The sequence below is a fragment of the Siphateles boraxobius genome, unplaced genomic scaffold (assembly GCF_051911475.1).
Source record: "Siphateles boraxobius isolate OS27281-9 unplaced genomic scaffold, OSU_SipBor_1 65, whole genome shotgun sequence".
NCBI classification, from domain to species: domain Eukaryota; kingdom Metazoa; phylum Chordata; class Actinopteri; order Cypriniformes; family Leuciscidae; genus Siphateles; species Siphateles boraxobius.
This window is the reverse complement of record NW_027509192.1, coordinates 13,020,001-13,047,714: the sequence shown is the minus strand read 5'-3', so window position 1 is coordinate 13,047,714 and position 27,714 is coordinate 13,020,001. Positions and strand designations below refer to the sequence as shown.

General features: G+C 44.6%; 3 protein-coding genes across 4 annotated transcripts in view; all 3 read right to left on the bottom strand.

Annotated features, from left to right (window-relative positions):
• The window catches only part of LOC143721031 (beta-1,3-galactosyl-O-glycosyl-glycoprotein beta-1,6-N-acetylglucosaminyltransferase 3-like), a 101,763-nt gene that overhangs the window by 59,990 nt on the left and 14,059 nt on the right, over positions 1-27,714 (bottom strand). The gene's annotated exons all lie outside the window — the stretch shown is intronic.
• Positions 633-4,290, bottom strand: LOC143721028 (beta-1,3-galactosyl-O-glycosyl-glycoprotein beta-1,6-N-acetylglucosaminyltransferase 3-like). Its single transcript, XM_077211095.1, has one exon. It carries the CDS (start codon positions 1,929-1,931, stop codon positions 633-635), a length of 1,299 nt encoding a protein of 432 aa, XP_077067210.1. The 5' UTR covers positions 1,932-4,290.
• Positions 26,535-27,714, bottom strand: part of LOC143721027 (beta-1,3-galactosyl-O-glycosyl-glycoprotein beta-1,6-N-acetylglucosaminyltransferase 3-like) — a 1,539-nt gene continuing 359 nt past the window's right edge. The window contains exon 1 of the mRNA XM_077211093.1: positions 26,535-27,714. This exon is cut by the window's right edge and continues 359 nt beyond it. Coding sequence (XP_077067208.1) covers positions 26,668-27,714 — 1,047 coding nt within the window. The 3' untranslated portion in view covers positions 26,535-26,667.

Below are 27,714 nucleotides of genomic sequence, written 5' to 3'. Positions count from 1 at the left end.
TGAAAGTCGCTCAGTTTTATATAAAGGTCAATCCTTACTGTACTATGGCAAAGAAACCCGGAAACGCATAGACCTGGCATGAATACAACATCTTCTCAAGTTTCTCTCCTGACATATATGAATAAAGATTTTTCTTGGCAAAATAACTGGTGTCTGGTCCCGTGAATCAAATAATCATGAGGAAAAGGCTTAATTCCAAGTCTACATATGCAAGTAATCACTGCATGTTCATTATTATAACACACTGAAAAAAAAAACTTAGCCGACAGAAGCTCAAACACGGCCCGATCATCAATCCATCGACCCCATCGAATAACTTTTCTTGTGAGACCTTTTCTTTTTTGTGCTCTGTTAATTATTTTTTATTTTTCTTATTAAAATTCATTATAATCAAATCTTGGTTTATATTTTAATATTATGTGTAACACAAAGAAAGCGTCTGTGGAAAAAAGTACCAATATTTTATAAAGCCAAACTCTTAATTTAATTAAAATCTTATTTGACAGTTTGCATTGTAAAATGACCAGCATAGAAAGTGTCGTACTGAACATTTATGCAATTACATATCAACATCCATTTATCCAATATTTACAAACATTTGAAAACTAATTTTTATGATGTTTTTAAAAACATCATAAAATTATGTCAGATTTTTTAACTGTTAGTAATGATCGACCATAAATAGCTTTGTACCTTAAAAAAGCCTCCATACATTTGATTGCCACATCATCTACTTCTGGATCAAACTTGTTTGCCAAAAGATGGTGTTGCCTTAAAATCCATGTCAAGTCCCCAGCTCCATAAATACACACCGCCCGTCTGTGCGTCCCAGTGCATGGTGGGTAGGGAGCCCCACTCTTTAGATCTCCTTCATGGTAGCTCCACTTCACTAGACGAGCAATTGCGTTCATGTCCGATTGCTCGTACTTTCTGTTTGGAGGGTTTGATCCTGGTACTGAAGGCATCCGCTGTAACGTAGCCCACAAGTGCTCATCTGGACTGTATGTGTCTTTCTCCCATTCCATGAAATCTTGAGTCTCTTTGTTTTTAAAGATGTGATCCACAAACTCTCTTGAAACCACAAAGTAAGCATTTCCTGAGAACATAGGGCTCTGAATTGGCGGGGGTGACTTTCTAACATCGGTCCGAATAACACCGTTCATAACATTGTGATGATACTGCCAGCGCACATTTTTAGACTCTACAGACTCGGACTCCAAACTGTTCTTTCCGTTCAGGTGTTTTAGAGTCTGAACCATTTCAGCATTGGTTTTAATGGGGAAATCAGTGCCACATGTGTTGAGCAGATACCTCCACTGGACGGGTGACCTGAGCAGGTCCTGCATGCAGTTGATGTCCGCTTGAACTCGAGACCAGGAGGCGTAGATCACATTCTCCAGTTTGCTGGCCACAAACACGTTGGTCAGACAGGACGCAATGGCCCTAACTGCTTCTTTAAAGATCTCAGGAGACCTCTGGTCCACATGAACACAGTACACATTGTCAGGAGTGTAAATGGCTCTTAAGAGCCTTTCAAACATCTCAATCTTCTCATGGATCACCATGGAGTAAGCAATGGGGAAATCTCTCTCCTCTTTACTGAGAGAAAGTGTCAGAAACCCTCTGTCTCGGATGTAGGATGGACAATCCTTGGTTGCGTTGAGATAGAATGACTCGGGTAGCAGGGCTGTTCTTTTTTTCGAGGTCATGAGATCCCTAAAAATGTCCTTGTCCACTCCGTCCATGTCTCCTTGGATAATAGCAGAACAAGCCTGTAGTTCTCCAACATTCGGCTTTAGTAAGTGATTCAAGTCCAGTTTCCCATTAGAAGGACAATTCTTTCTTATATAGTTCAGCAGATAGAGGGACAGTGTTGTACTCAGTGAAAAAATTGAAATTCTTTTTAGAATCTTATGTTTGTTAAATGCCATTTCAGTTCTTTAACCAGACCTTCCAGAAACTACTGCCACTGTGCCACTAAGGTATGAAACAGCTTCTCAGGTTCGTATACCACAGAGATGCGGTAATAACTAAGGCAGGTGGAAACGGTAGGCAAGGTAGGGACTGCTCATCCATGGAGGAAGCCCTGGTGACCAGCCACGGATTAATTTCTATGGGGACAATTACGTGATCTTTTCCTGGATCTTAACTATATTAAGAGGCAAAAACATGCTTATAAGATGTTGTCTGTATACAGTCAAATGCAGGTTAATTGTATAAATGAAGATAAAGAATAATGATACAAGCGATTGATTCACTGAAGATGTGAAGTATATTTTTCTACAGACACACACAAGCTTCAAAAAACAATTTAAATTCCAACCGGGTTCTCTGGCGTGGGAGGCGGGGACGCGGGGACGCTAACAAGGACGCTAAAGACCGGTCCTACTCGCTAGCGCCTCTTGAGCCCAGTGCCTTTTTCTGGCCTACGTCCGTTACATCAGCAAACACAGAATGTCCCTGTAACGTTCCCATATGTTCTCTGTAGGGTCTTTTATGCAACCAAGAGAACCATCCCAGAATGTTCCCAGGAGGTTATTTATTCTATAACCTAAAGAGAGCCTTCAAACATTCCATGCAAAGAGAACCTTCCCAGAATGTTCTCTGCAGGTTGTTTTTAGGTTTCATTTTTATAACCTTAAGAAAACCTTCTCAGAATGTTCCCTGTAGGTTATTTATTGTATGATCTCAAGAGAAACTTCTCAGAAAGTTCCCTGCAGGTTATTTGTTTCATAACCCAAAGAGAACCTTATCAAAATGTTTCCTGCAGGTTATTTTTAGGCTTTGCCCCACGTTTGTAAAATGTTATTTTATAGCCTATCATTATTTGCTCAATTTAAATTTGAGAGAACACATTAAACAAGAAACAACAAATCTGACAAAGTGCATTTGTATGGTTACAAAGTAAAATCATCACAATTATCATTATTTGATTTAAATATACAAATTTATATGTTTTCGTAAATTTTCGAACGCGCCCCCTGAAGCCCTGTAATTATGTCAGTGTTCAAATTTGCTAACCCATTCCCTTTTCCTATATAGTACATGCCATAGGAAAGAGTTACCAAGAATATGAGTGCCCGATTTTGGACACAGTAACTCCGTGGCTGTGTCCAAAATCGCCCCTTATACCTTCAAATATGGCACTTTTTGAAGGGACAGCCATTTGTTGTGGTGTCCGAAACCATAGTGGACGTTATTGAGTGCACTCATTCAATCCCACAATGCACTGTCTGCAATAACATGGTAATAACGAGTGTACAACTGATGTACGCTCAACGGCTAGAGTCAAGAATAACCATAATGCACTGTGAGATTCGCATACTGAATTAATTCCCCTGTTTCGCCGGGAGACTTAGCCTGCAGCTGAATCAAATAATCCATCTATTTTCCAAACTGCGGGTTAACCACCACTGTAGATTAATGGGTACATAAATCACTCAAGATATGTATATCATTTTTAAAATGTCTCTTTTAAAAAATTTTTACGTTTTTGGTATTAATGTTTTTTTTTACGCATTCGGTGATGACGTCATGTTGGGGAGAAGTGAAGGAAAGGAAGCCTCAGCCTCGCCTACTATTAGAACTATGGCAACTGACTGGGATGAGGAAGAGGTGGCAAGAGCCAACATGTATGATGGCCCGCAGCCGTATAATTTCGAACCTGCCAGACGTGAGAGGGCAAATGAGGAATTGCCAAGAACTGATGGGCGTCAAAGCCAATTAAATGCATGGTCCGAGGAGAATGAGTGGAGAGTTGATGAAGTGTCCTGGTGAGTTGCTATCATTTAGCAATGGAGCAATGAGCACTGGAGCAAGTCTACGAGCAGCAGTGCACAATAACGACACATATTTTTTTTTACTGTCATTGAATAGCACCGAGTGAAAAATCAAGGTTTTCTTTATATCTAGTGGCAGTGATCATGACGTTAGTTCAGATAAGTACCGGTAACCTTTGTCATAGTGTCGTAGTACTGGTAAACTTTGTCTTTGTCATCTAGAAATAGAAGGCATCATGCTAGCTATATGGGCGTTTCAAAGCGTTTATCTCTTCATCCGGTGAAAATGTTGTTGCAAACGTAGCCACCGCGTGTCTGTCGCTGTGTTTGGCAGGTGCTTGTGTGGGCGGTATAGAGAGAGACAGGCAGACAGCCAGATAGCATAACGTTAGCATAGATAGCTAGCAGCTAGATAGATAAATAGATATAAATATATAGTAGGTAGATTGACAACGTAGAGTTGGTCGCACGTCAGAGGCGCCCGCGCCATTGGATGTGCAGTTGCCGCATATACTAGCCTATATATCTATGGCTGCGTTCCAAACCGCATACTTCCCTACTATTTAGTATGGGAAAAAGAGTAGGCGAGAAAAAAAGTATGCACGAATCCAAAAGAGTAGGCGAGAATTACCTGGGTGACGTACTAATTATCGCGAGATTCGGACATAAGTGCGTTCGAATATGCCTACTTTCCAACTATATAGTAGGCGAAAACAGTACGTGAAGGAAGCAGTACGTTCGAAACATCAGTATTGATAAAAGAGTAGGCGAGAAGTTCCCGGATGGCTTACTGCTTCCGGACAGATTTTCGAGTGCTCAACCGATGGTACTCTTCTATCCCAAGAGGCCACGCGAGAGGATACGTCATTACATCGTAGAGATCGGCGATGCGGGTGCTTTCAAATGTGAGTAAACACGGTTCCTTGTGTTAAAATTGCATGTGTTGAACTACTGTAGAGTAAACTGTTGAATTGTTGAAGGTGTAAAGACGTTACACAGTATAGTATAGTTGTGATTTTGCTCTAAAAAACACGTTTTATTATGTATAACGTTAGCTAACAGGGGATCTTCAGTAAGGACACGTAAGTTACGTCTCTAATGTGGATTTACATAAACCATATACATCTTAAAGACTTTTATTTTAAATGTCTATTTACATCTGACAGGAAAATCTTCAGTAAGTATTGCAGAAGAGAACATCACAACATGAAATAGACTTCTGAGTGATGTATGTGTGCTATTATGTAGAACAAATCTGTAAAGTAACTAAACATAAGTTATCTATTGTATTTGTCCATTACTGTTGATAAATTGAGGAACATTTATGTTGGATAAAAAGTTAAAATAACCTCAACATGTAAATGTAGTGTTGTTGAGCTCATAAATCACAGAGGTAATGTGAATCTTGTCTGGATGTTACAGGGACAGGTGAACAGATGTGTGTTTATCCAGTGGAGAGATCATGAAGCTGAATTCTGCCATCAAAGGCTTTGAGTGACACTACAGAAATGATTTGAAACTATTTCAATATTAAGTTGTAGTTTATTTTAATTATTGTAATTTCAAACAGAGCTATTACAGCACTTTTCTGATTCTTGATTTCTGTGCATTCGCTGCAGATCTTTTGTGGTGGAGCAGTACCTGCAAGGAAAGATGATGTGAAATTTTTGGGAAAAAAAGCGTTTTTGTCTTCTAAATAATACTGAAATCAAATGACATTGTGCGGTTAAAATGACTGCTTGTGTTATGTTTGTGCATTTTTGTAGGATCTGAAATGTCAGCAGGCTGGTGTGAGCAGCACTGAGGATGAGGAGTCCCCAGAGCTGAATCCTGGTAATGGTGCCATGGATGAGACCCTCCATCACTCCACCGGCCCTTACGAGACCCTCCATCACTCCACCTACTCTTATTGCCTCAGATTGTGAAGCACAACACATCACGCAACAACCTCAGGCACGAAGGCACGGCTCACCTCTGGCGGTCAGCTGATTCATCAGAATAAAGCCGCTGAATGGGATCCGCTGTGTTGAGACGGCAGCAGGATGTGGTTCAGCGCCTGTAGCCTACATACATGATTGTAGTTTGAATAAAGTGTAAGGACTGGGCTAAGTGGGTGAATCTGAATAACTAAATACATCCGGCTAAAGACCAAAAATCTCTGAATGTAAATTAACCCAAACACACACACACAAACACACACACTCACACACATTCCCCCACCAGTGAAGACCACACTCAGGACAGAGCGTGGTGTCCGATTACAAGACATTTTATGACTGATCGGAATGTCCCAAAGGAAGTGGATTCCAAAGCGAAAAGAAACTTCTTTTCTTTAAAAGACATTTAACCAGATATATTCAATGTGTTTTTATGTGTGTCCATTTGCCCATGTCACATTGGAATGACTATGATTTTATCGTAGCTTAAAGTGAATTATAAATACCTTCATTATACATTTTAAATATAACTGTCTATTCCCATAACTTGTACACATAGTTCTGGACACCTCCAGAATGCTTTCGGTGTGATCAATCAGAATACGTACAGTAATATCCAGTAAAATATAGTTTACTATGTTTTCCATCTTTGGAGTGAAAAGAGACCAAAACTAACATCACTGGTGTTCTTAGATAACGGCGTTTACGACCCAAAGGAATGTTCACAGAACTGTGGCCCTCTCTGAATTCTAACCAAGGAGGAGAAATGAGTCCTGTATTCATATATATATATATGCTATTATATATCCACTTGAGAATTGTATGAACAATGTATCTAAGTTCCCTATTTCATGAGTTGCCTTTTTGTGGTTTGGTCTATGTTTCTCGACAACTCTAATGCGATAATGTTTTAAACTTTGCCAACTAATGTTTAACCAAATCCATTTGTGGCAAGTTTGGTCTCTATAAACTCCAATCTTCATTCCCCATTTGTTAATTGACATTACATTTTGCTAAACTTGTGACACATTAGTATTATAAGAATTGTGAAGATTCTGCTCTTAAACATCCTAATTTCGTCGGTTTCAAATGTCTCTCTCTTAGACAAAGAGCAATAAAAACCAAAGTCCCGCCTGTGAAATTCCAACCCTCTAATTGGCCAAGTCAACAGGAAGAGGCCGGATTTCTCCAAGGTGATAAATGACGCTTCCCCCCTCCGCTCGCTCTGTTACTTCGCCTGTCTTTGTGTCATAATGTAAGGTCTCGCCTCCGGGCGAGCTCTTCGCCTTTCTTTTATTTGTTTCTAGTTTAGTTTGTGTTTTTCAGTCTTAGATAAGTCTCCGTGTTTAATTCCAATCGACGAGTGAAAAGAACACCGCGTGACATATCTCTTCAGCAAATCCATCTAAGGGGGACCTTTAAACGAGCGCGCGCTCGTTTTGAAGGAGAAACACGCGCACGTGACCACGTGGCGAGAGACGCACACACGCTTCTTCACCAGCCATGCGAAGATGTGACGTTAACCCTGCGTGATTTCCCCTTAGAGATCTTTATTTCTTTTCTTTGTTAGTCAAAGTTTTGTTTTCCGTAGTCGACTCTGTTCACTTCCACAAAGTGAAACGAACTTAGCCAAACTATTTTCCTTTGGTAATGTTACCCCACAGACTTGGAAACTCCGTTCAACACGCGCGCCAAGCAGCACCCAGTGACGCTTCCTAAAGGACTCCGCTCACGCACGCGCAGGAATGCCGCGACACAGAGAGACCCAGAAACTTAAGTATATCTCTTTATAGAGCTTCTAAGAAGCATTAAGATGATGTTTTCGTGTTGTTACAGACAGGGGACTGTCAGGGGGAATGTTGCCAATGCTCTCTCTCTCTCTCTCTCTTCCTCTTCCCCTCTCACACGTGTTTCCATTGTCCACACTCTATGCATTTCTCGTTCATCGATGCCTTATCGTGTATTGTTGTTTATTATGTTTGTAAATACATATATCCCATGTAACCGTAGTAAATACATAAGTAGTTCTGCCTTATTAAATTCATTATATTCATCTGATTGGTGTACTGCCTTTTTGCTCATTTTCAAGTCCCTTAAGTGCCAAAAGATCTTATAGCAACAAGCTTACAAATTAAAGATACTTTAAAGAGTATGTGTTTATAGGGCAGGAAACCCAATTCTTGTGGCCACAGAATTGCTTTTCCTGAAATCCTATAAAGTAAGATGATATTGTGGAGTCCCACGAATATTAGTCTGACAATTGAGCTAATTAATTTAGCCTGTTTTGTAAGACGTGGTCCGTGTAGTTAATTGCAATCAACTTGTGGTTAAGTGCAAGGATACACAGACATGCATGCAGGTAAAATGACATATCATCCCTTATCGGGAGTTTTATTAACATGTAAGACTGATCTAATCCAAACATGTATGAATAATTATTAATTACCAATTATTAATTATGATATGCAAATTCCCCACGGATTAGATCCGCCCCAGAGTCTTTACAAAAGCTTTGTTTAATGTGTTGACTTATGCATTTGTTTATTGTGTGATGGTGACTTTCATTCATTCTTTTACAAATTTATTAATATTTCTCATTGTTTTCAGTAAATAAAATATAATTATTTAATTAATGCTTTATTTAATTGTTTGAATGAAAATTTACATATGTTCACTATTACACATCTAGAGTGTATTCAATCATAGCTATGTCATATGACATTACATTTTGTTTGTTCTATTGAATTATATTTTCAGTAAAAAGTAATATAATTAAGTATTGGTCAGCATTTATCGTTGTTATTATGTTTTGGGGGTGGGATAGCAATGCAATTCATTCTGGGGTAATATTAATTTTTAATATTAATGATACTTAAATTTTTCGAGTATAAAATCAACAGTTTTCTCTAAATGAGAATCTTTACACAGCTGCCCTTTGTGCAGACATTACAAACTTGTGATAGTTTGTAGTGAAGTTATAACTTGTGAGGTATATATATATCATGGGTTTGCATACATCATACGATTTTATAGACAGCAAAAAAGAACCTACATGGTTGAATATCTTAAAATATATTTTCTTAAATAATTAATAATAATACATTTAAAAAATGCATTTTTTTGTAATTTATAGGCCTAGGGATGAAACGAGAGTTAAGCACTTTTGCTTGTGGATGAAAATGTTTGGATATAAAATAAAGAAATTAATAAAATATTCAAGAGATGACAATTTGGGGATTTCGTAATAAAAATAAATAATATCATTAAGTATAAAACGGTGGGTCACATTAGTAGGGTTAAATATAATCAACCCTAAATGTATTTACACAATAAATGGGCAGCAGTTTCTTCAAAAAGACCACAAAATGAGCAAGTTTAATCAATATCAAGATATTTACAGATAGATGAATTAAACGTGTCGTTCAAATCTTTTAAGTTGTTGCGCGGGTGATAACGCGTCGTAGGTCACATGATAACATCAACATGGCAGATGTCCGGTTCGCATTCATACTCAACGAGATCTGGCTATAAAGTACCTACTCTTTTAGCGCTCGTTGAGTAAGTACTCATTGAAATTAAGTACCTACTCATTGAGTATGCGGTTTGGAACGCAGCCAATATATATATATCTGTCTGTCTATCTATATATCTAGTCTATCTATCTTTCTATATCTATGTATTTATCTAGTTATCTATAATCTGCGCTATCTGAATACTCTCGTCTACTACTCGTCTCTCTAGTCACTCTCAATGCTCTCAAGGCGGGCTTTGGTAAATTCTCTCCCCAAGGTGACGTAATGCAATGCATTGTGGGGAAAGGAGAATCGTTGCAAACCGCTGTAAGACAGTAGCTACTTTTTCGTATTATATTCCATTTTGTGATAACCAACAACATAAAATACAATGGATAACAGTTTAAATGTTTATTACCAACAAGCAAATTGCACAAATTCGTTGAAAAATTAACCCTGCAACACGGCCTTTAATTAGGTTTATGCTAGTTTCCATGGCAGAGTTCAAGATAAATATTTATATTACTTTCATTATTTTTAAACAGCAAGCTCAAACTATGCCAAATCGACAGCCCTTCCGGTGCACTCCGAATTAACTCACTCATCAACTCTTTCAAGTGGGAATAGTGCATAAGGGTAAAATAGTCAATTTCGAACACAGCACATTGCTCGGAATGAAATATAACATGCGGTAATTGGTTGCGATCATTGGTCACGTGAACTGCGAGAACGAAAGTTGCCATTTTTCAATGGAATTACATTTGAAGGCAACGGCATGCAACAAAAATATCGACGAATAACCAGGTTATCCTCACAAATCATTAATTTGGCTTCAGAAGACTTGGAACATTACACACCAGTTATATTGAGACTACTTTTGTGATCCTTTTTTTTTTAATGGTGCTTGGCGTTTAAATCACTGTGCGTTTGTATGAAAGCTGTGTTTGTGTTTCACTAAAGAAAGAAGGGTAGAAAGAAAGGTAGAAAGCTGGGTAAAATCAACATCCTGTAAATTCAGACATCTGACTTATCACTTAACCCTTGTCCATCCTTATGGAAATTTTTTTCGACGTCGACTGAAATGGGGATCACGCTAGGGAGCCTGTCTTCTTCGTACTACTATTTAATCAAGCCAATTCAACATTGGTGTGCATGATTACACACTTCGCCACACAGCGCGGGTATAAACAGTGGGTATATGCTTTTTTCGCTGTGGAGACGAGCGGCCCCCGGAGTCAGTTGTGGTCCAGCAGTAGTGGCATGGGGACTACGTCGTCCGTTCCCACCTTCAGGGACTGGTGGGTTGCATAAGCAGCCAGGACGTTTCCTTTCAGTTGAGAACGTCATACGTAGTCAACGTCGACTGAAATGGGGATCTATTGAACACCCCACTAGTGCTGCCACCTTCCAGTGCCTAGACAGAAGCCTCCTGATCCCCCCGCGATTTAAGGCGGAGAAGAGCAGAGCTTTAGGCCAGGGAAGTCACTGCTGTTCCTACAGGACCACTGCGAAACGTTCCCTGTACATGGAAGGAAGGGACGTTGCGTAAGCCACATCCTGCCCGAAGGGAGGCAACATGTGGAGAATACACATGTGAACTGGGCAGAAGACCGGGCAGTACAACATATGGAATGTCACTGGGTTGGCTTCAGCCTATGACAGGGGGGGAGATTTTACCAGACAGTGACGGCAGAGCAGGCTTCTGCCGAGGGAAGTCACGGGCTCGCCGCAGGGGGCTGTACCATGGAAAAATACACATATGGTTTCACCATAGGGATCGCAACATATGGACCCAGCCTAACACAGGTTCCACAATGCTTACAAGTGGTAGGCCTGGCTGCGGACGCTCCACCGCGTCCATCGCCGAAGGGTGTGGAGGAACTCAACAGGGTAAGGGTTAGGAGGGTACTCTACTGGAGCAAGAATTGCGCACGTATCCAGTCCATAGGAGGGGAATGGTGCAGCAAGCCGACACTTCGAACCGGGCTCACAGTGAAACTGGCTTCATGAGAAGGGAGCCCACGGGAAGCAGCGGTTCGACTATGGGTGTCACCCAGCCCCCAACTCTAGAATATCTGTTAGCGAAGCACTCTGTGTCAACGCCTAGGCGGGAGCACACACTCACTTCAGAGGAGCTCACCACCTAAGTGGACACATGCATCTCGGGATTTTCACCAAGATGAAGGCAGCCACCATTCAGTGGGCAAACCTCGCTTGGAAATAGCCTTCCCTTTCTGCCGATTTCCTAAAAAGTTCTGTGCACGTATAACCGCAATGAAACGGACGGACAGAGAAAGCCAGGGCTGGGTCTACTTCCTCCGGGGCAGCGCTTGCAGGCTCACCACCTGGTCACACCTTTAGGGAGAGGTAGGAACCTTGGGCACATATCCAGGCCGTGGTCTCAGCTGGCCCGAATTCCAGGCTCAACCCGTTGACCGAAAGCGAGCAAGTCCCTACACTCTAGTAGAGACCACGCGAGCAGGAGAACTGTAAAAAAAGAATTTTTAAACTCACTGCCTGCCATGGCTCAGGGGTGGTCTCTGCAGTGCAGTAGCACCAGAGATATGGCCCAAGAGGATAAAGAGGGGCGCAAGGTAGATTCCCTTGCTCCCTCAGGAACCTGACGATCAGGACGTGCTTCCCATGCTACTGCGTCATGATGTGTGTCAAAGAAAATATAGAGGCAACTTCATTTTGAGGGTGGAGGAGACAGCCCTACTCCAACCCATCTTACAGGAAAGAGAGCACTGAAATGCCCGAATGCCTTAAGGATATCCTCACGGAGAGAAGACTCACTTAACGAATAGGTTCCACTTCTAATTGGCGTAAGCAACACTTCCTCATAGGGGGTGCTCTCGCAGAAGTGATGGTGACTACCACCCGACACTTTCTGACCCGACGGCCCGCTGTTGCCTCCACCCTGATGCCAGTGGTAGTTCCTCCGCCTGCTCATCGCCGAGGGCGTCCCCTGCCGCTGCCTCCGGTTCCATGTGTCCCCCGCAGCAGCTCTGACCGTCAAACCTGACGCGAGCTCACAGGCCTGCGAAGGGAGACAAGGTTCCCCCCAAAGGCAGCAGCCGCCGGACACAGGTGCACCTGTGTCGCGACAGAACACTCCACCGGAGGGATAGCCTCATAAAGAAGCAAAAAGAAACAACTCCAAAAGAAAGGTGCACACAAGTGCATTCACCGTGCCACCTCAGTGACACAGCACAACATTAAACAAAAATCAGACAGTAACTTGACGTCATCTTTGTCCAACTCTCTCTCCCGCTCTTTCGTTCCCGCCGGCTTATATGCGGTCTCTCCACGCCAATCACTGCAATCAGACACAGGTGTTCATCATCTGCACTTGACCTACTTACTCACCGTGCGGCTCCTTCCTCTCTCTCAGACTTCGCTCAGACTTCTCTCAGATTTCCTCTCTCCGCTACAAATTTCGCAAAACCCCGCCCTCCTCACCACATACCCCCACCACCCGACTCAGGCCGGGGAGCCATCCGGCCTGCAGCCTCTACCTCCTGGGACAGGACCGCGCCCAGCCCTCTGTCAGACGCGTCTGTCTGTAGGATAAAAGGGAGAGAAGAGTCAGGAGCATGTAAAAGCCGTCTGCCACACAGAGCAGCCTTTATCTGAGTAAAAGCCTGGTGACACTGCTCCATCCACTGAACCGTATCTGGTGCTTCCTTTTTAGTTAGATCAGTCGGCGGGCTACCGAGGTCCGAATAATTAGGCACAAACCTTCTGTAATATCCCGCCAGCCCCAGGAACTGTCTAACCTCCTTTTGGGTCTTGGGTCTCGGACAGGTCGCAACTGCTGCCAATATCATCCAAGTAGGCAGCAGCATACGCAGCATGCAGACGGAGAATTCGATCCATCAAAGCTGAAAGGTTGCCGGAGCCCCGAACAAGCCGAGAGGAAGGATGACAAATTGGTGTAATCCAAACGGCGTCGTGAAAGCTGTCTTTTCTTTGGACATGGGAGACAAGGGGAACTTCTTGGCATTGGATAAGCATTGAACTTTGACACCACGTTCATCTTTCGATAGTCCACACAAAACCGTATTGAGCCATCGGTATTAGGCACTAAAACTATCGGGCTCGCCCAGTCACTGTTGGACTCTTGTATTACCCCCATGTCTAACATTGGCTCTAATTCGCTCTAAACTACCATTTTTTTGTGTTCAGGGAAGCAATACGGCCGGCTGTGTACGACCGGCTCCATCTCAACGTGGTGCTGAATGAAGTCCGTCCGACCAGGCAGGGGTGAGAACACATCAGCAAATTCAGCTTGTAGATTTTTTACATTAGTGAGCTGGGAGGGTGAGAAGTGGTCTCTACCAGGTGGCAGGGAGAGAGATTGGGTTTTAAGACTCACTTATGGACCGAGATCCTCCTATCACCACCGTCGCCAGCATCACTGATCCCGCCTCAGACCATTTTTTGAGAAGGTTGAGATGGTAAATTTGATGTGCCCCGTCCCTATCCGTTCGGACTACCTCATAGTTGAGATCTCCAATTCGCCGTGTGACCTCGAAGGGTCCTTGCCACTTTGCGAGTAATTTTGAACTAAAAGTAGGGAGTAATACAAGCACTTTATCTCCCAGTGCAAATTGACGAAGCCTAGCTCCCCTGTTGTACAGCCGACTCTGTTTGTCCTGGGCCTGTAAGAAATTCTCAATCGATAGACACTCCAAAGTGTGGAGTTTTGTCCTTAGGTCCAGGACATACTGAATTTCGTTCTTGCTAGTCAAAGGTCCATCCTCCAAAGTCTCCCTAAGGACATCTAACACCCCGCGGGGCTGACATCCATAGAGAAGCTGGAAGGGGGAAAACCCCGTGCAGGCATGGGGGACCTCACGTACAGCGAACAAAGAGGGGTTCTAGCCATTTATCCCAATTTTTGCGTCTTCTTGTACGAATTTTCGAATCATGGTTTTCAACATGTGATTAAATTGTTCCACCAGGCTGTCTGTCTGTGGGTGGTAGATGCTGGTGCGAATCGATTTAATGCCCAACAATTTGTTAAGGTTGCAGATGGTTCGTGACATAAACGCCGTGCCTTGATCGGTGAGAATCTCTTTCGGGATTCCCACCCGGTAGATTAGTTGAAACAGTGCACCTGCAACTTTTTTGGCGGAAATACTGCGGAGCGGCACTGCTTCAGGGCACCGCGTTGCATAATCCACCAGGACTAAAGCAAAGCGGTGCCCTCATGCAGACCATTCTAATGGCCCGATGAGGTCCATGCCAATTCGCTCGATGGGGACCTGCATTAAGGGAAGTGGGCACAAAGGTGCTTTTGGGTTGGCCGGTGGATTCACCAACTGACATTCATAACAATACGCGCACAACTTGCGCACGTTCTCGTGAATGCCCGGGCCAGAAGAACCGGGCCATGAGACGATTTAGTGTAGCCGTTTGTCCTAAATGCCTGGCCATTGGATTTCAGTGAGCCGCCTGGAAAAGCAGTTCCCGGCGGCTTTTTGGTACCAACAACTGAGTTGTATCTTGTTTTGACTAGGCGTCTTGGGTCACCCGATACAACTTATCTTTTAAGATAGTAAAACAGGGATAGAAGAGCGGTTGGTCTGGGTGGAGCAGCTGGCTGTCGATAGAGCGGACCTGATCAAAAGCATGTTTCAGCGTTTCATCCTGGGACTGCTCCAGGGGAAAATCACCGTGCTCTGTGTGGATTTTTCTCTCCAGAGCACTCTGTTCCCCTGGAACAGCTCACAGAGGTCCCGGCTCAGCCTCTACCACCTGAACAACCGCCGCCTTCCTCTTATCTCTTTTTGCCCAAGAGGCATCCGCACACAAATACCCCAATAATTTACTAAAGGCTGGCCAATTAGTCCCCAAAATTAGCGGATGCCGGAGGTGCGGGTTAACTGCCACCTCTACACTATGTTTTTGTCCCCTAAATTGAATTTCCACGGGCTATATCGGATAACTCACCACCACCCCGTGGACACACCGTACTTTAACCATGCGGCTATTATCCAATGCCCTAGGTTGAATCAGGCTTTGATGAATGTAGGTTTGGTTACACCCCGAATCCACCAAAGCCTGATAGGTACCCCCCTTGATACTCACTGGTATCTGATACAGGCCAGCTTGATCGGGGGCAGCCTGTGGCGCATTGGGGACCCGGAACAGTGTCCCCACCTCCATCACCAGACAATAAAGTGCCCTGGGTCCCTGCAGCGCCGAACAGGCCGGCCGGACTCTTCGAGGCCCAGTGTCCTGAGCTTCTGAAGATGTTGTTCTGGGGTCTGGCCGACCCGCTGAAGAATAGCACGCTTCAGGTCTTCATAGACCAGGAGATTCTGGACTGGCAGTTGGTTTTCGGCCACCTGTGCCTCTCCTGACAGCAGAGGGATGAGCCGCATTGGCCTGTCCGTGGGGGGCCATCCCCAGGCCTCAGTAGACCTCTCAAAAAGATCCAGGAAGGCCTCCGGATCGTCCTGGGGGCCCATTTTATTGAGAGGTAGGGGCAGGGCCGAGGCCGTAGCTGGAGAGGAGACGGCCCGAATCTCCCGGTCTATCCAGCTTCGAAACAGCTCGCGGTCTTCCTGCTGGGCTCGGAGGAGCGTCTTGAAGCGCTGATCCTGCTCCTCCTTTATGGCCAGCAGGGCTCGATGTTGTTCCAAATGAAGACCCGCGAGCGATTGTATGATGACCGCAAACGGCATACCTGGCGGGGACTGCATGACAGTGGCGGCGATCTTCTCCCTTCCCAGGTTTCGGCACCAGTGTGATGAGGTTCAGTGTGTGGGTGGAAGGAAGAAGACAGGGATCGGTGTGACTGGGACTCACCGTTTATTCAAACAAGCAAAAAGAAACAAACCCAAATGAAAGGCGCACACAAGTGCATTCACCGTCCCACCTCAGTGACACAGCACAACATTAAACAAAACAAAACAGACAGTAACTTGACAGCGTCTTTGTCGGTTGACAGCAGCACGCGAGTTCCCAGTCCAACTCTCTCTCCGGCTCTCTCGTTCCCGCCGGCTTATATGCGGTCTCTCCACGCCAATCACTGCAATCAGACACATCTGCACTTGATCTACTTACTCACCGCGCGGCTCCCTCCTCTCTCTCCCCCTACAGACTTTGCAAAACCACACCCCCCTAGCCACAACATCTTTAAAAAAAAAAAAAAGACTCAAACACACCCGTGTTGCTCTTTTAGGAAAAGGGACCGTCACCAGTGCCGGAGAACACAGCAGTTGAGAGCTAAAACAGCAGTTGAGAGCTTGAGAATCTCGCGATCACCGCTGCACTTGCGCTGTAAACACCAACACTGGAAGGTCTTCCTGCAAGAACACCGACACTCCTGTTTAAACAATAGTACTCTTCAGAGACATCCGATTGGCTCCGTAGCGAAAAGCAACTGGTGCGTGCGTCCACTTCCGTGTTTATACCCGCGCTGCGGGGCGGAACGTGTAATCACAAAGACAGGCTCACTAGCGTGATCCACATTTCAGTCAACGTCGACTACGTATGATGTTCTCGACTGAAAGAGAACTGTAATTTTTAATCCCAGGGCCATTTAACTAAACAATTATGCAATCTTTGTTAAGAGGCTTTCATTCTGTTGGCAAGGCTTCATAATTTAAATTTGTACTATTTTTTTACCGGATGGTGCCATTTTTTCAATAACTTGCTTTATTCCTGTTTTCTGCTTCTGCATATTATAGAGCCAATTGGGTAAATTATGCAACGGTACTTGTGTGGGTAAATGGTAAATGGACTGCATTTATATAACACTTTCACAGACCCAATGGCCACCAAAGCGCTTTACATATTTGCCTCTCATTCACCCATTCACTCAGTCATTCATACACCGACGGTGGTGTCAGCCATGCAAGGCGCCACTCAGCTCGCCGGGAGCAGCTGGGGTTAGGTGTCTTGCTCATGGACACCTCGACACTTGGTCAGGTGGAACCGAGGATAGAACCACCAACCTTTCGGTTTGTAGACAACCTACATGAACCACTGAGCCACTGTCGCCCCTAGTGTGTGTTGGTATAGATGTCACATCGTGGTTGGTATGTGTGTTGTAAAAAAAAATGTGTGTGTGTTTGTAATATTGAGAGAGAAAACCTCAACTGCAAATAACAAATCCAATCAGTGGAGTTTTGCTGGCATCCAATGAGGAATATCTGTTACTGCGCCCAAACAAAATCTTACCGAAACGTCTCGGTTACGCATGTAACCCTAGTTCCCTGATAGGGAACGAGATGCTGCGTCAAGCTGTGGGAATGCCTCTGCGTGTGTGCGTCATGAAGCACGAAAGCTGAAAAGAATCGAGGCGATGCGGATCAGAGAAAGTCGCGCCCGCATAGAGATCGAATCCCAAACGATACCCAGAAAAGTGGTCTTCTGAGAAGGAGATAATACACTTTTCTTTGCGTTCAGCCTCAACCCCAACTTTCTCATATGAGCGAGAACAACATCTCGATGCTGAACCGCCATCTGCTCTGTCTGAGCTAAAATCAACCAATCGTCGATGTAATTGAGGATACGAATGCCCTGAAACCTCAGGGGCGCTAAAGCTGCATCCATGCATTTCGTGAAAGTGCGGGGAGATAAAGCTAGGCCAAATGGAAGAACCATGTACTGGTACGCCTCGCCCCCGAAGGCGAACCTCAGGAACTTCCTGTGTTGTGGAAGGATGGAAATATGGAAGTACGCGTCCTTCAGATCTATCGTGACAAACCAGTCCTCGGATCTGATTTGTGACATGACCTGCTTGATAGTGAGCATCTTGAATTTTAGCTTCCCTACCGAGCGATTCAACAGGCGCAGATCTAAAATTGGACGCAACCCCCCATCCTTCTTTGGAACGATGAAATATCGGCTGTAAAAACCTGACTCCAACCTGGGAGGAGGAACCCGTATTATAGCCCCATTTCGAAGGAGTGCTTTCACCTCTTGTTCCATTACCAGAGCCTGCTCGGGGCCCACCACTGTGGGCAGACCCCCTCTGAATTTTGGTGGACGACACCTGAATTGGATAGTATAACCCTTTTTTACTGTGTGCAGAACCCACTGAGATATTTTTGGAAGGCTTTTCCACTCTGCCAGAAATACTACTAAGGGTACCAGTCTCTCGAGACTGGCCTCTGGTGTATCTTGAGCAGCAAACACAGCGCCCTGTAACGGCGCACCGGCAGGGAATGACTGGCTTAACTGCTCTGAGACCCTCCTCAGAGGGGGCGAGCGTCCCTCAGGAAAGCGCTCGCTGGGACCGTCTGTGCCCCGGCATGAAGGCGGGGTTGGCAGAACGGGCCCCTGAGGGCACCGAAGAAGAGCGGGCACCGTGTAATGCGGTGAACACCTCTCTTCCACGGCAGGGACCACCCTCAGCATCCTGACGCCAGTGGCGTCAGGACTTCCTCTTTGCCGAAGCCTTCTTAGCCATAATAACTGTCCTCAGATCAGTTTTGCCAGAAGACTTCGGCTGAGAGTGCCGCGTCTGGTCCCACTGTTTGAAAGGGGGAGCGCGATACGCGACACTCTGCTTCTGTTGCGCCCTATGTGAGGAGCTGACTGACGGCCTGGACTGCTCCCGCCCAGCAGTACCGGGGACATGAATTTTAAGAGGCATAAATTTCTGAAACGCTGCCGACTGTTTCTTCTCTTCCTGAAATCTATCTATTACAGTATTTACAGAATCACCAAAAAGACCATGAGGAGAGAGCGGAGCGTCCAAAAGAAAAGCTTTGTCTTTTTCTTTCATACCAGAGAGATTTAACCATAGATGCCTCTCTGCGGCCACCAGGGCTGCCATAGTACGGCCCATTAGCTTGGCCGACTCCTTGGTGGCGCGCAGAGATAAATCTGCAGCCTGACGCAGTTCGCGAACTACGTCAGTGCTGACCTCTTGAGTGTCACTCACATCCTTTAATAAGTCAGCCTGGTATGCCTGCAAGATGGACATCGTGTGCAGGCACGCCGAGGCTTGACCGGCCGCCGAATACGCCTTACCCACTAAAGCTGACGTACTTCTAAGAGGCTTAGAGGGTAAAAGTGGTGCTTTAAAAGAAGATGCAGCTTCAGCAGAAAGATGACTAGCAAGCGCCTCTTCTGCTTTGGGCATCGCCCCATAACCATGAGATTTAGCCCCCACAATGTTTGAATAAGTGGAAGTTTGAGGGCTAAAAACACGATAAGAGACCGGCTTTTTCCACGATCTCGAAACCTCTGTGTGGAGATCAGGGAAGAAGGGCAAGCACCGGCGTGGAGGTTGAGAACGGGAAGGCAAAAATGCCTGCCTAACAGCTGGCCACTCGATGCTTAATTTAGAAACAGCACGAGTGAGCACCTCCATAAGCTCCTCACTTTCGGGAGAGCGAGATGGCGAATCATCGACATCTCCCGCATCCAGACTAACAACATCCAGATCCTCAGAACTGGATAGTTGCAGTACTGGGGCCTCAGTTCGGGGGGAAGAAACCGCAGAGCGTGCTTCCGAACCCGAAACTGAGGCACTGGATCTAACAGGTAAGGGCTGAGATAGGGCAGAGCCCGTCTCAAGCCCCGCTGTTAGATCCATCTGCGATCCCCACGAATGACGTCGCCGCTCAGCCCCGCCATAAGCGGGACCCGATCCGCGGGGATCGCGAACTGAACCACTCTCCTCAAAGAGTGATCGGCGGGAGTGGAGCGTTCTAAGAGGCAAACGCCCGCAATGCTCACAATCAGCCATCTCGAGAGCTGACTGGGCATGCTGCACTCCCAAACAAACAACACATTAGCTGTGTGTATCCCCGCTCGTTAAATAGCGCGAGCAAGGAGGAACACACTTCTTAAATTGTTGTTCGCTCGCCATTGTCTCTCAATATAATATATATATATATATATATAGTTTTTTGAAATAGTGAAACTCCTGCTTAGTGACAGACAAAAACACTTGAGACAGATCCACATATAGCGCTTACTGAAGGCAAAGAAGCTGTCGCGCTTGTGTTTTGGGGGTGCTTTATAGTTTCCTGGTCGATGACGTCACCCGCCTATGACGTTCCGTCTCTCCATTGGACTGATTCCATACGTGCTTCATGACGCACACACGCAGAGGCGTTCCCACAGCTTGACGCAGCTCGAGTAACCTTGAAAGGGAAGCTAATTCTTTGAGATATCAACCTCAAATTTGGAACACAACTTATTTAGATTTATGGCTTTGATTTTCTAGCTGTTTTATAGTTCAACTTGTTTCATAAAATAAATATTTTATATAAAATAATGTTCACCTATATAATTTGTTTGTGGATTTACTTATTAAATGTTTTTTAATTCAGCAATAATGTGCCAAGGGTTTTCTTTAAAATGAGACCAAACTTAAATCTTGGCTCCCACGCTTCAAAATTTTATGACAGTTTTTTGAGGAATTTTTTTTCCACTATGGACCTATGTCTAACTATTTTTAATTAATGCACAAGGGGCAATGGCAGCCTCTGGTTGGGCTATTGCTGTTGAAAGATGTTTCAGACTAGCTGCTTTGAGTCCACGTTAGTTTTGGTAAAAAGTAACTTCAACATAAAGCCATTCTGTAGGAGAGTTTATTCTACATGGCACTATATTCTCATACAGTTCTAGTTAATTGATGTAGTCTATTTTAATGAGTCTCTAGCAGAGGGCACATAATATCAGATTATCGAACAAGCTTTGTAAACACTTCATTACATGGTTAGCCTTTCATGTTTGCTCGGTTACCACAGAACTCCACAACACAACTTTGAGACTATCAAGTGGGCTGGGATTAATAATCCTGCAGATACAGCAATAATTATATATATATATATATATTTTTTTTTTTAAATACGTGATGACAATGAGATTGGCTCATACCATAATAAACAAGCCTTGACATGAAAGGCAGCATAGAGGTCCATTTCATTCTTTTAAGATCTCTCAACACAAAATTGGCCACTGGTAAAACATCTATATGATATTGAAAATGTATGAATGAATATGCTCTTTTTAAAAGAAAACCAGTAAAAACAGACGGTTACTTTTAATGGATGTCATTAAAAATGTAATGGCAAATCATGGTCTATCAGGGTTAACCACTTATAATTTGACACTTTCAGCTTATTTTGCACTCTTAGTTATCATGTCATGTTAAATGTTTAGTGTCTGCTGTTGCCCCCGTTTCTTCTGTTTCTGTGTTTCAGGAGGATCCAGGTGATTTGTCTGGGGTGCCGGAGGAGTACCATGATTTGCGGGCGGTCTTCAGTCGTTCCCGGGCCACTTCTCTCCCTCCTCATAGACCCTATGACTGCGGTATCGACCTCCTCCCCGGCACAACGCCCCCTCGTGGGAGGCTATATTCTTTATCAGCCCCAGAACGCGAAGCCCTTGAGAAATATCTCTCTGAATCCTTAGAAGCCGGTACTATTGTCTCGTCCTCTTCTCCCGCCGGTGCTGGATTCTTCTTTGTGAAAAAGGATGGTTCTTTGCGCCCTTGCATTGACTATCGTGGGCTGAATGACATAACGGTGAAGAATCGCTATCCACTTCCCCTTATGTCATCCGCCTTCGAGATTCTGCAGGGCGCAAAGATTTTCACAAAGCTGGATTTACGCAATGCGTACCATTTGGTGCGCATTAAGGAGGGAGACGAGTGGAAAACTGCGTTTAACACTCCACTTGGGCACTTCGAGTATCGGGTTTTACCGTTCGGGTTGGTCAACGCTCCCGCCGTGTTTCAAGCCCTGGTGAATGATGTTTTGAGAGATATGCTCAATATATTTGTTTTCGTTTACTTGGATGATATTTTGATTTTCTCTCCAGGTGCACGTCCAGCACGTTCGACGGGTTCTCCAACGACTTCTAGAGAATCGTTTGTTTGTAAAAGCAGAGAAGTGCATGTTTCACGCCCAGTCTGTCACGTTTCTCGGTTCTGTCATTTCGGCGGAGGGGATCAGCATGGACCCTACTAAGGTGCAGGCTGTTACCGGGTAGCCGGTGCCTGACTCTCGCGTCGCTCTTCAGCGTTTTCTGGGGTTTGCGAATTTTTACAGACGGTTTATCCGCAATTTTAGTCAGGTAGCCGCGCCCCTAACCGCACTCACCTCCGTCAAGTCTCGTTTTGAGTGGTCTCGGGCTGCCCAGACAGCCTTTGATCATCTCAAGTCTTTGTTTACTTCCGCTCCCATTCTCACTACTCCTGATACCTCCAACCAATTCATCGTCGAAGTGGATGCGTCAGAGGTGGGCGTCGGGGCCATCCTCTCCCAACGCTTTTCCACTGACGGCAAGGTCCACCCGTGCGCCTATTTTTCTCACCGCCTTACACCGTCTGAACGCAATTACGACGTGGGTAACCGCGAACTGTTGGCCATTCGTTTAGCTTTGGGCGAGTGGCGTCACTGGCTAGAGGGCTCCTCCGTTCCGTTCATAGTCTGGACCGATCACAGAATTCTCGAATACATCCGATCTGCTAAGCGTCTTAACGCCCGTCAAGCTCGTTGGGCGTTATTTTTTGGCCGTTTCAATTTTACCTTTTCTTATCGCCCCGGTTCGAAGAATCTCAAGCCCGACGCGCTTTCTCGCCAGTTCGCTTCCCCCAGGGAGGTCCCTGTTAAGGAAGAGATCCTTCCTCAGGGATGCGTCCTCGGAGCTTCAATCTGGGGAATCGAACGACTAGTCAAACGAGCTCTTTCCCTTGTCACCGTTCCTCGTCAGTGTCCTAGGAATTTGTTGTTTGTTCCCGTCGCTGCGCGCTCTGCCGTTCTGCAATGGGGGCATTCCTCTAAGCTGTTTGCTCATCCCGGAGTAAGAGGAACGTTTGCGGCTATCCGCCAAAGATTTTGGTGGCCCACCCGCGAACGTGATATCCGCCGGTTCGTTGCGTCTTGCTCTGTCTGCGCCCAGACCAAACCCAGTAATTCACCGCCCGCTGGACTTCTCCGGCCGCTTCCTATTCCGTCCCGTCCGTGGTCTCATATCGCGCTCGATTTTATAACAGGACTTCGGGGGGAAATACTGTTATTCTCACGGTCGTTGACAGGTTCTCCAAAGACGCTAATTTTATCCCTCTTCCTAAGCTCCCCTCCGCCAAGGAGACTGCACAGACGGTCGTCGATCATGTCTTCAAGATTCACGGTCTTCCCTCTGATATCGTTTCTGGCAGGGGACCCCAGTTCACTTCTCAATTCTGGAAAGAATTTTGTCGACTAATCGGTGCGTCCCCTAGTCTCTCTTCCGGTTTTCACCCGCAAACTAATGGTCAGGCCGAGCGCGCTAATCAGATTATTGGGCGGATTCTGCGCAGTCTTGCGTTCCGCAACCCCGCGTCTTGGACTGAACAGCTTCCTTGGGCTGAGTACGCGCACAATTCTGCTCCGTCCTCCGCCACCGGCCTGTCTCCTTTCCATTGCTGTCTTGGGTATCAACCGCCGCTTTTTCCGTCCCAAGACTCTGATTCTAGTGTCCCGTCGGCCAAGGCTTTTATTCGACGCTGTAGACGCACATGGAGAAGGGTGAGATCAGTGTTATGTCATTCTCGTTCTCTCACTCGTCGAGCTGCTAATAAACACCGCGTTAAGAGTCCTAGGTATACTTGTGGTCAGAGGGTGTGGCTCTCCACCCTTAACCTCCCGTTACAGTCCGTTTCTCGCAAATTGGCCCCCAGATTCATTGGACCTTTTCGTGTTTCTAAGGTCGTGAGTCCTGTCACTATCAGGCTTAAACTACCTCCCAATCTCCGACGTATTCATCCAGTCTTTCACGTGTCTTGCGTAAAACCTGTCATACGCGCCCCGACCCGTCCTGCATCTCATCCCATTCGCGTTGAGGGTTCTCCCATCTATAGAGTTCGCAGGTTATTGGATGTCCGTCCTCGAGGCCGCGGTCATCAATTTCTGTTCGATTGGGAGGGATACGGTCCTGATGAGAGAAGCTGGATCCCCTCCCGGGACGTCCTGGACCGCTCGCTCATTGATGACTTCTACCGCTCCCGTCAGGCTCCATCCTCGGGAGCGCCTGGTGGCGCTCGTTGAGGAAGGGGTACTGTCATGAACCTGGTATTCTCCTTCCTTTCTCTGTCTCCCTCTTCTGGTCACACACGCTATTATCTTTCATTCATTCACTCTCACACACACACACACACACACTCTGTGCAGACACACCCATTTACTATTACTCTCTTCATTCTCTGCCAGCCCTCTCTTCAATTATCGCTATTGCATTCATTCCTTTCTCACCTGCTACCTCTTTACCTCTGATTAGTCTTCCTACTTCTTGTTCCTTCTTCCACCTCTCCTTTGCCAGATTATTATCTATGATTGCGTACGAGTCTGACTGTTCACCTGATTATCTTGTCCTATCCTGTCTTGTTTGGTGAGTCCTGTTCTGCAGGCTTCTCTGATTGTTCGCTCGCTAAAGCTATATCTGCCCAGTTACCCTGCTACTGAAGACAAGAGATGGGTTCCTTACCTGATTTCCATACCGCTGCTGTAGTGGCTCTGCTTTTCTCCTTCGTTGTCACCCCGGGACCCGCCAGCCCAGCCCAGGGTTACTTCTCTATTGTTTGCAGCATTTAATTAGAGACTTTCTGTTGCCAGCCCTACGAGGCGCATTCCTTTGTTATATTAAAGACATTGTTAATCTGCTATCGCTCTTGGGTCCTTCCTTCAGACATCCCTGACAGACATATAGTCCACAAGACAAACAAATAGCTTAATTTATAAAAACGACCCTGTTCAAAAGTTTACATACCCTTTATTCTTAATACTGTGTCTCGTTACCTGAATGTTCCACGACTGTTTTTTTTTTTGTTTTGTGATGGTTGTCCTTGAGTCCCTTGTTTGTCCTGAGCAGTTAAACTGCCCAATGTTCTTCAGAAAAATCCTCCAAGTCCTGCAAATTCTTCAGTTTTCCAGCATCTTTACATATTTTAAGTCATTCCAGCAGTGACAGTGTGAAAACATGCATCTCAAAATCATACAGAGGACAATTGAGGGGCTCTAACACAACTATTAAAAAGGTTCACTGATGCTCCGGAAGGTTGTCATTCTCCGACGCTGTTAACATGAGTACTACGAGGCATGCGTGTGATGCTGACGCAGGAACCGGCCAATACTGAGCTGCCCTGGTAATATGGTAATATGGTAGCCCTTAATAACAGCTTTAATAAATAGGCCATTAACAAACATTACATAGAGGTTACAAGATTACTTTGCATAGAATAAATGGAAATTCAGTACAATATCAAGCAAGTAGTTGGTTTATTATAAATTTATATGTTTGTATTTGGTCATGTACGTTGTGTCACACACACATCTAAATTATATACAATCTCTTAAACCCAGGACACACCTAACTTATGTCAAAGAACTACCAGCAAAAAAAAAGACACCAAAAAAGGGCTAAAAGCGACGGTCAACTAGCATGTGCGTTCTGCGCCTGCGTGTACAGGGCTTGATTTTTGGCACAATAGTGCGGGTATTGTGCATCATTTTAATCATTACCGCAGGTCTTGCACTTATAATAAAGGAAATTTCTGCAAACACTTGATGAATGAATAAACCAACTACTTGCTTGATATTTTGATATTTTACATATTTTGATATCGTTTCTGCTGTAAAAGGTGAACTCGCAATCCATTGACAGAGGACGATACTGGCTTTTGTGACAAAATGAGTTTATTTGTTTTAAATGTGGTGTTTATCATTTTTGCAAATGAACTCTTTTCTATGTTCTTTGTTCTATGCAAATTAATCTTAACATAGAAGATATGATAAGAAAAAGGAAATGACGCAAACACTGGATGTGTGGTTAAAGTGTGACAACAAGAAGAGCAGTCAACGGAAGCACAGACAGAATAATTTCCTACACCCACATATAATGTCTTACAAAGCAAGAGACTTGCTTAAATAAACCGCTGCATGCATATGTGTGAAGACACAGCAAAAACGTGAAGGCTTAGCTCACAGCTTTGGAAGACAGATAGATATGATTACCTTTGCCATTTATCATTAAAAACAAGGATTCATCATCTATGAAATATCTCTAGAATGCATTTTATTTAAGTAATCACTGCATGTTCATTATTATAACACACTAAAAAAAAATAAAAAAAAACTAAGCCGAGAGAAGCTCAAACACGGCCCGATCATCGACCCAGCCTTTACCTTTTCTTGTGAGACCTTTTCTTTATTGTACTCTCTGTTAATTCATTTTAATTTTTCTTATTTAAATTCATTATAATCAAATCTTGTTTTTTTATTAACCGTCTGTAGAAAAAAAGTACAAATATTTACAAAGCCAAACTATTAATTACATTTAAATTTTATTTGACAGTTTGCATTGTAAAATGACCAGCATAGAAAGTTTTGTATTGAACATTTATGCATTTACATATCAACATCAATTTCTTCAATATTTACAAACATTTTAAAAGTAATTTTTATGATGTTTTTAAAAACATCATAAAATTATGTCAGATTTTTCAACTGTTAGTAATGATCGACCATAAATAGCTTTGTACCTTAAAAAAGCCTCCATACATTTGATTGCCACATCATCTACTTCTGGATCAAACTTGTTTGCCAAAAGATGGTGTTGCCTTAAAATCCATGTCAAGTCCCCAGCTCCATAAATACACACCGCCCGTCTGTGCGTCCCAGTGCATGGTGGGTAGGGAGCCCCACTCTTTATATCTCCTTCATGGTAGCTCCACTTCACTAGACGAGCAATTGCGTTCATGTCCGATTGCTCGTACTTTCTGTTTGGAGGGTTTGATCCTGGTACTGAAGGCATCCGCTGTAACGTAGCCCACAAGTGCTCATCTGGACTGTATGTGTCTTTCTCCCATTCCATGAAATCTTGAGTCTCTTTGTTTTTAAAGATGTGATCCACAAACTCTCTTGAAACCACAAAGTAAGCATTTCCTGAGAACATAGGGCTCTGAATTGGCGGGGGTGACTTTCTAACATTGGTCCGAATCACACCGTTCGTAACATTGTGATGATACTGCCAGCGCACATTTTTAGACTCTACGGTCTCGGACTCCAAACTGTTCTTTCCGTTCAATTGTTTTAGAGTCTGAACCATTTCAGCATTGGTTTTAATGGGGAAATCAGTGCCACATGTGTTGAGCAGATACCTCCACTGGACGGGTGACCTGAGCAGGTCCTGCATGCAGTTGATGTCCGCTTGAACTCGAGACCAGGAGGCGTAGATCACATTCTCCAGTTTGCTGGCCACAAACACGTTGGTCAGACAGGACGTAATGGCCCTAACTGCTTCTTTAAAGATCTCAGGAGACCTCTGGTCCACATGAACACAGTAAACATTGTCAGGAGTGTAAATGGCTCTTAAGAGCCTTTCAAACATCTCAATCTTCTCATGGATCACCATGGAGTAAGCAATGGGGAAATCTCTCTCCTCTTTACTGAGAGAAAGTGTCAGAAACCCTCTGTCTCGGATGTAGGATGGACAATCCTTGGTTGCGTTGAGATAGAATGACTCGGG

Coding starts and splice junctions, on each gene's coding strand:
- LOC143721028 (XM_077211095.1), bottom strand. CDS start 1,931: ATGGCATTTAACAAACATAAGATTCTAAAAAGAATTTCAATTTTTTCA.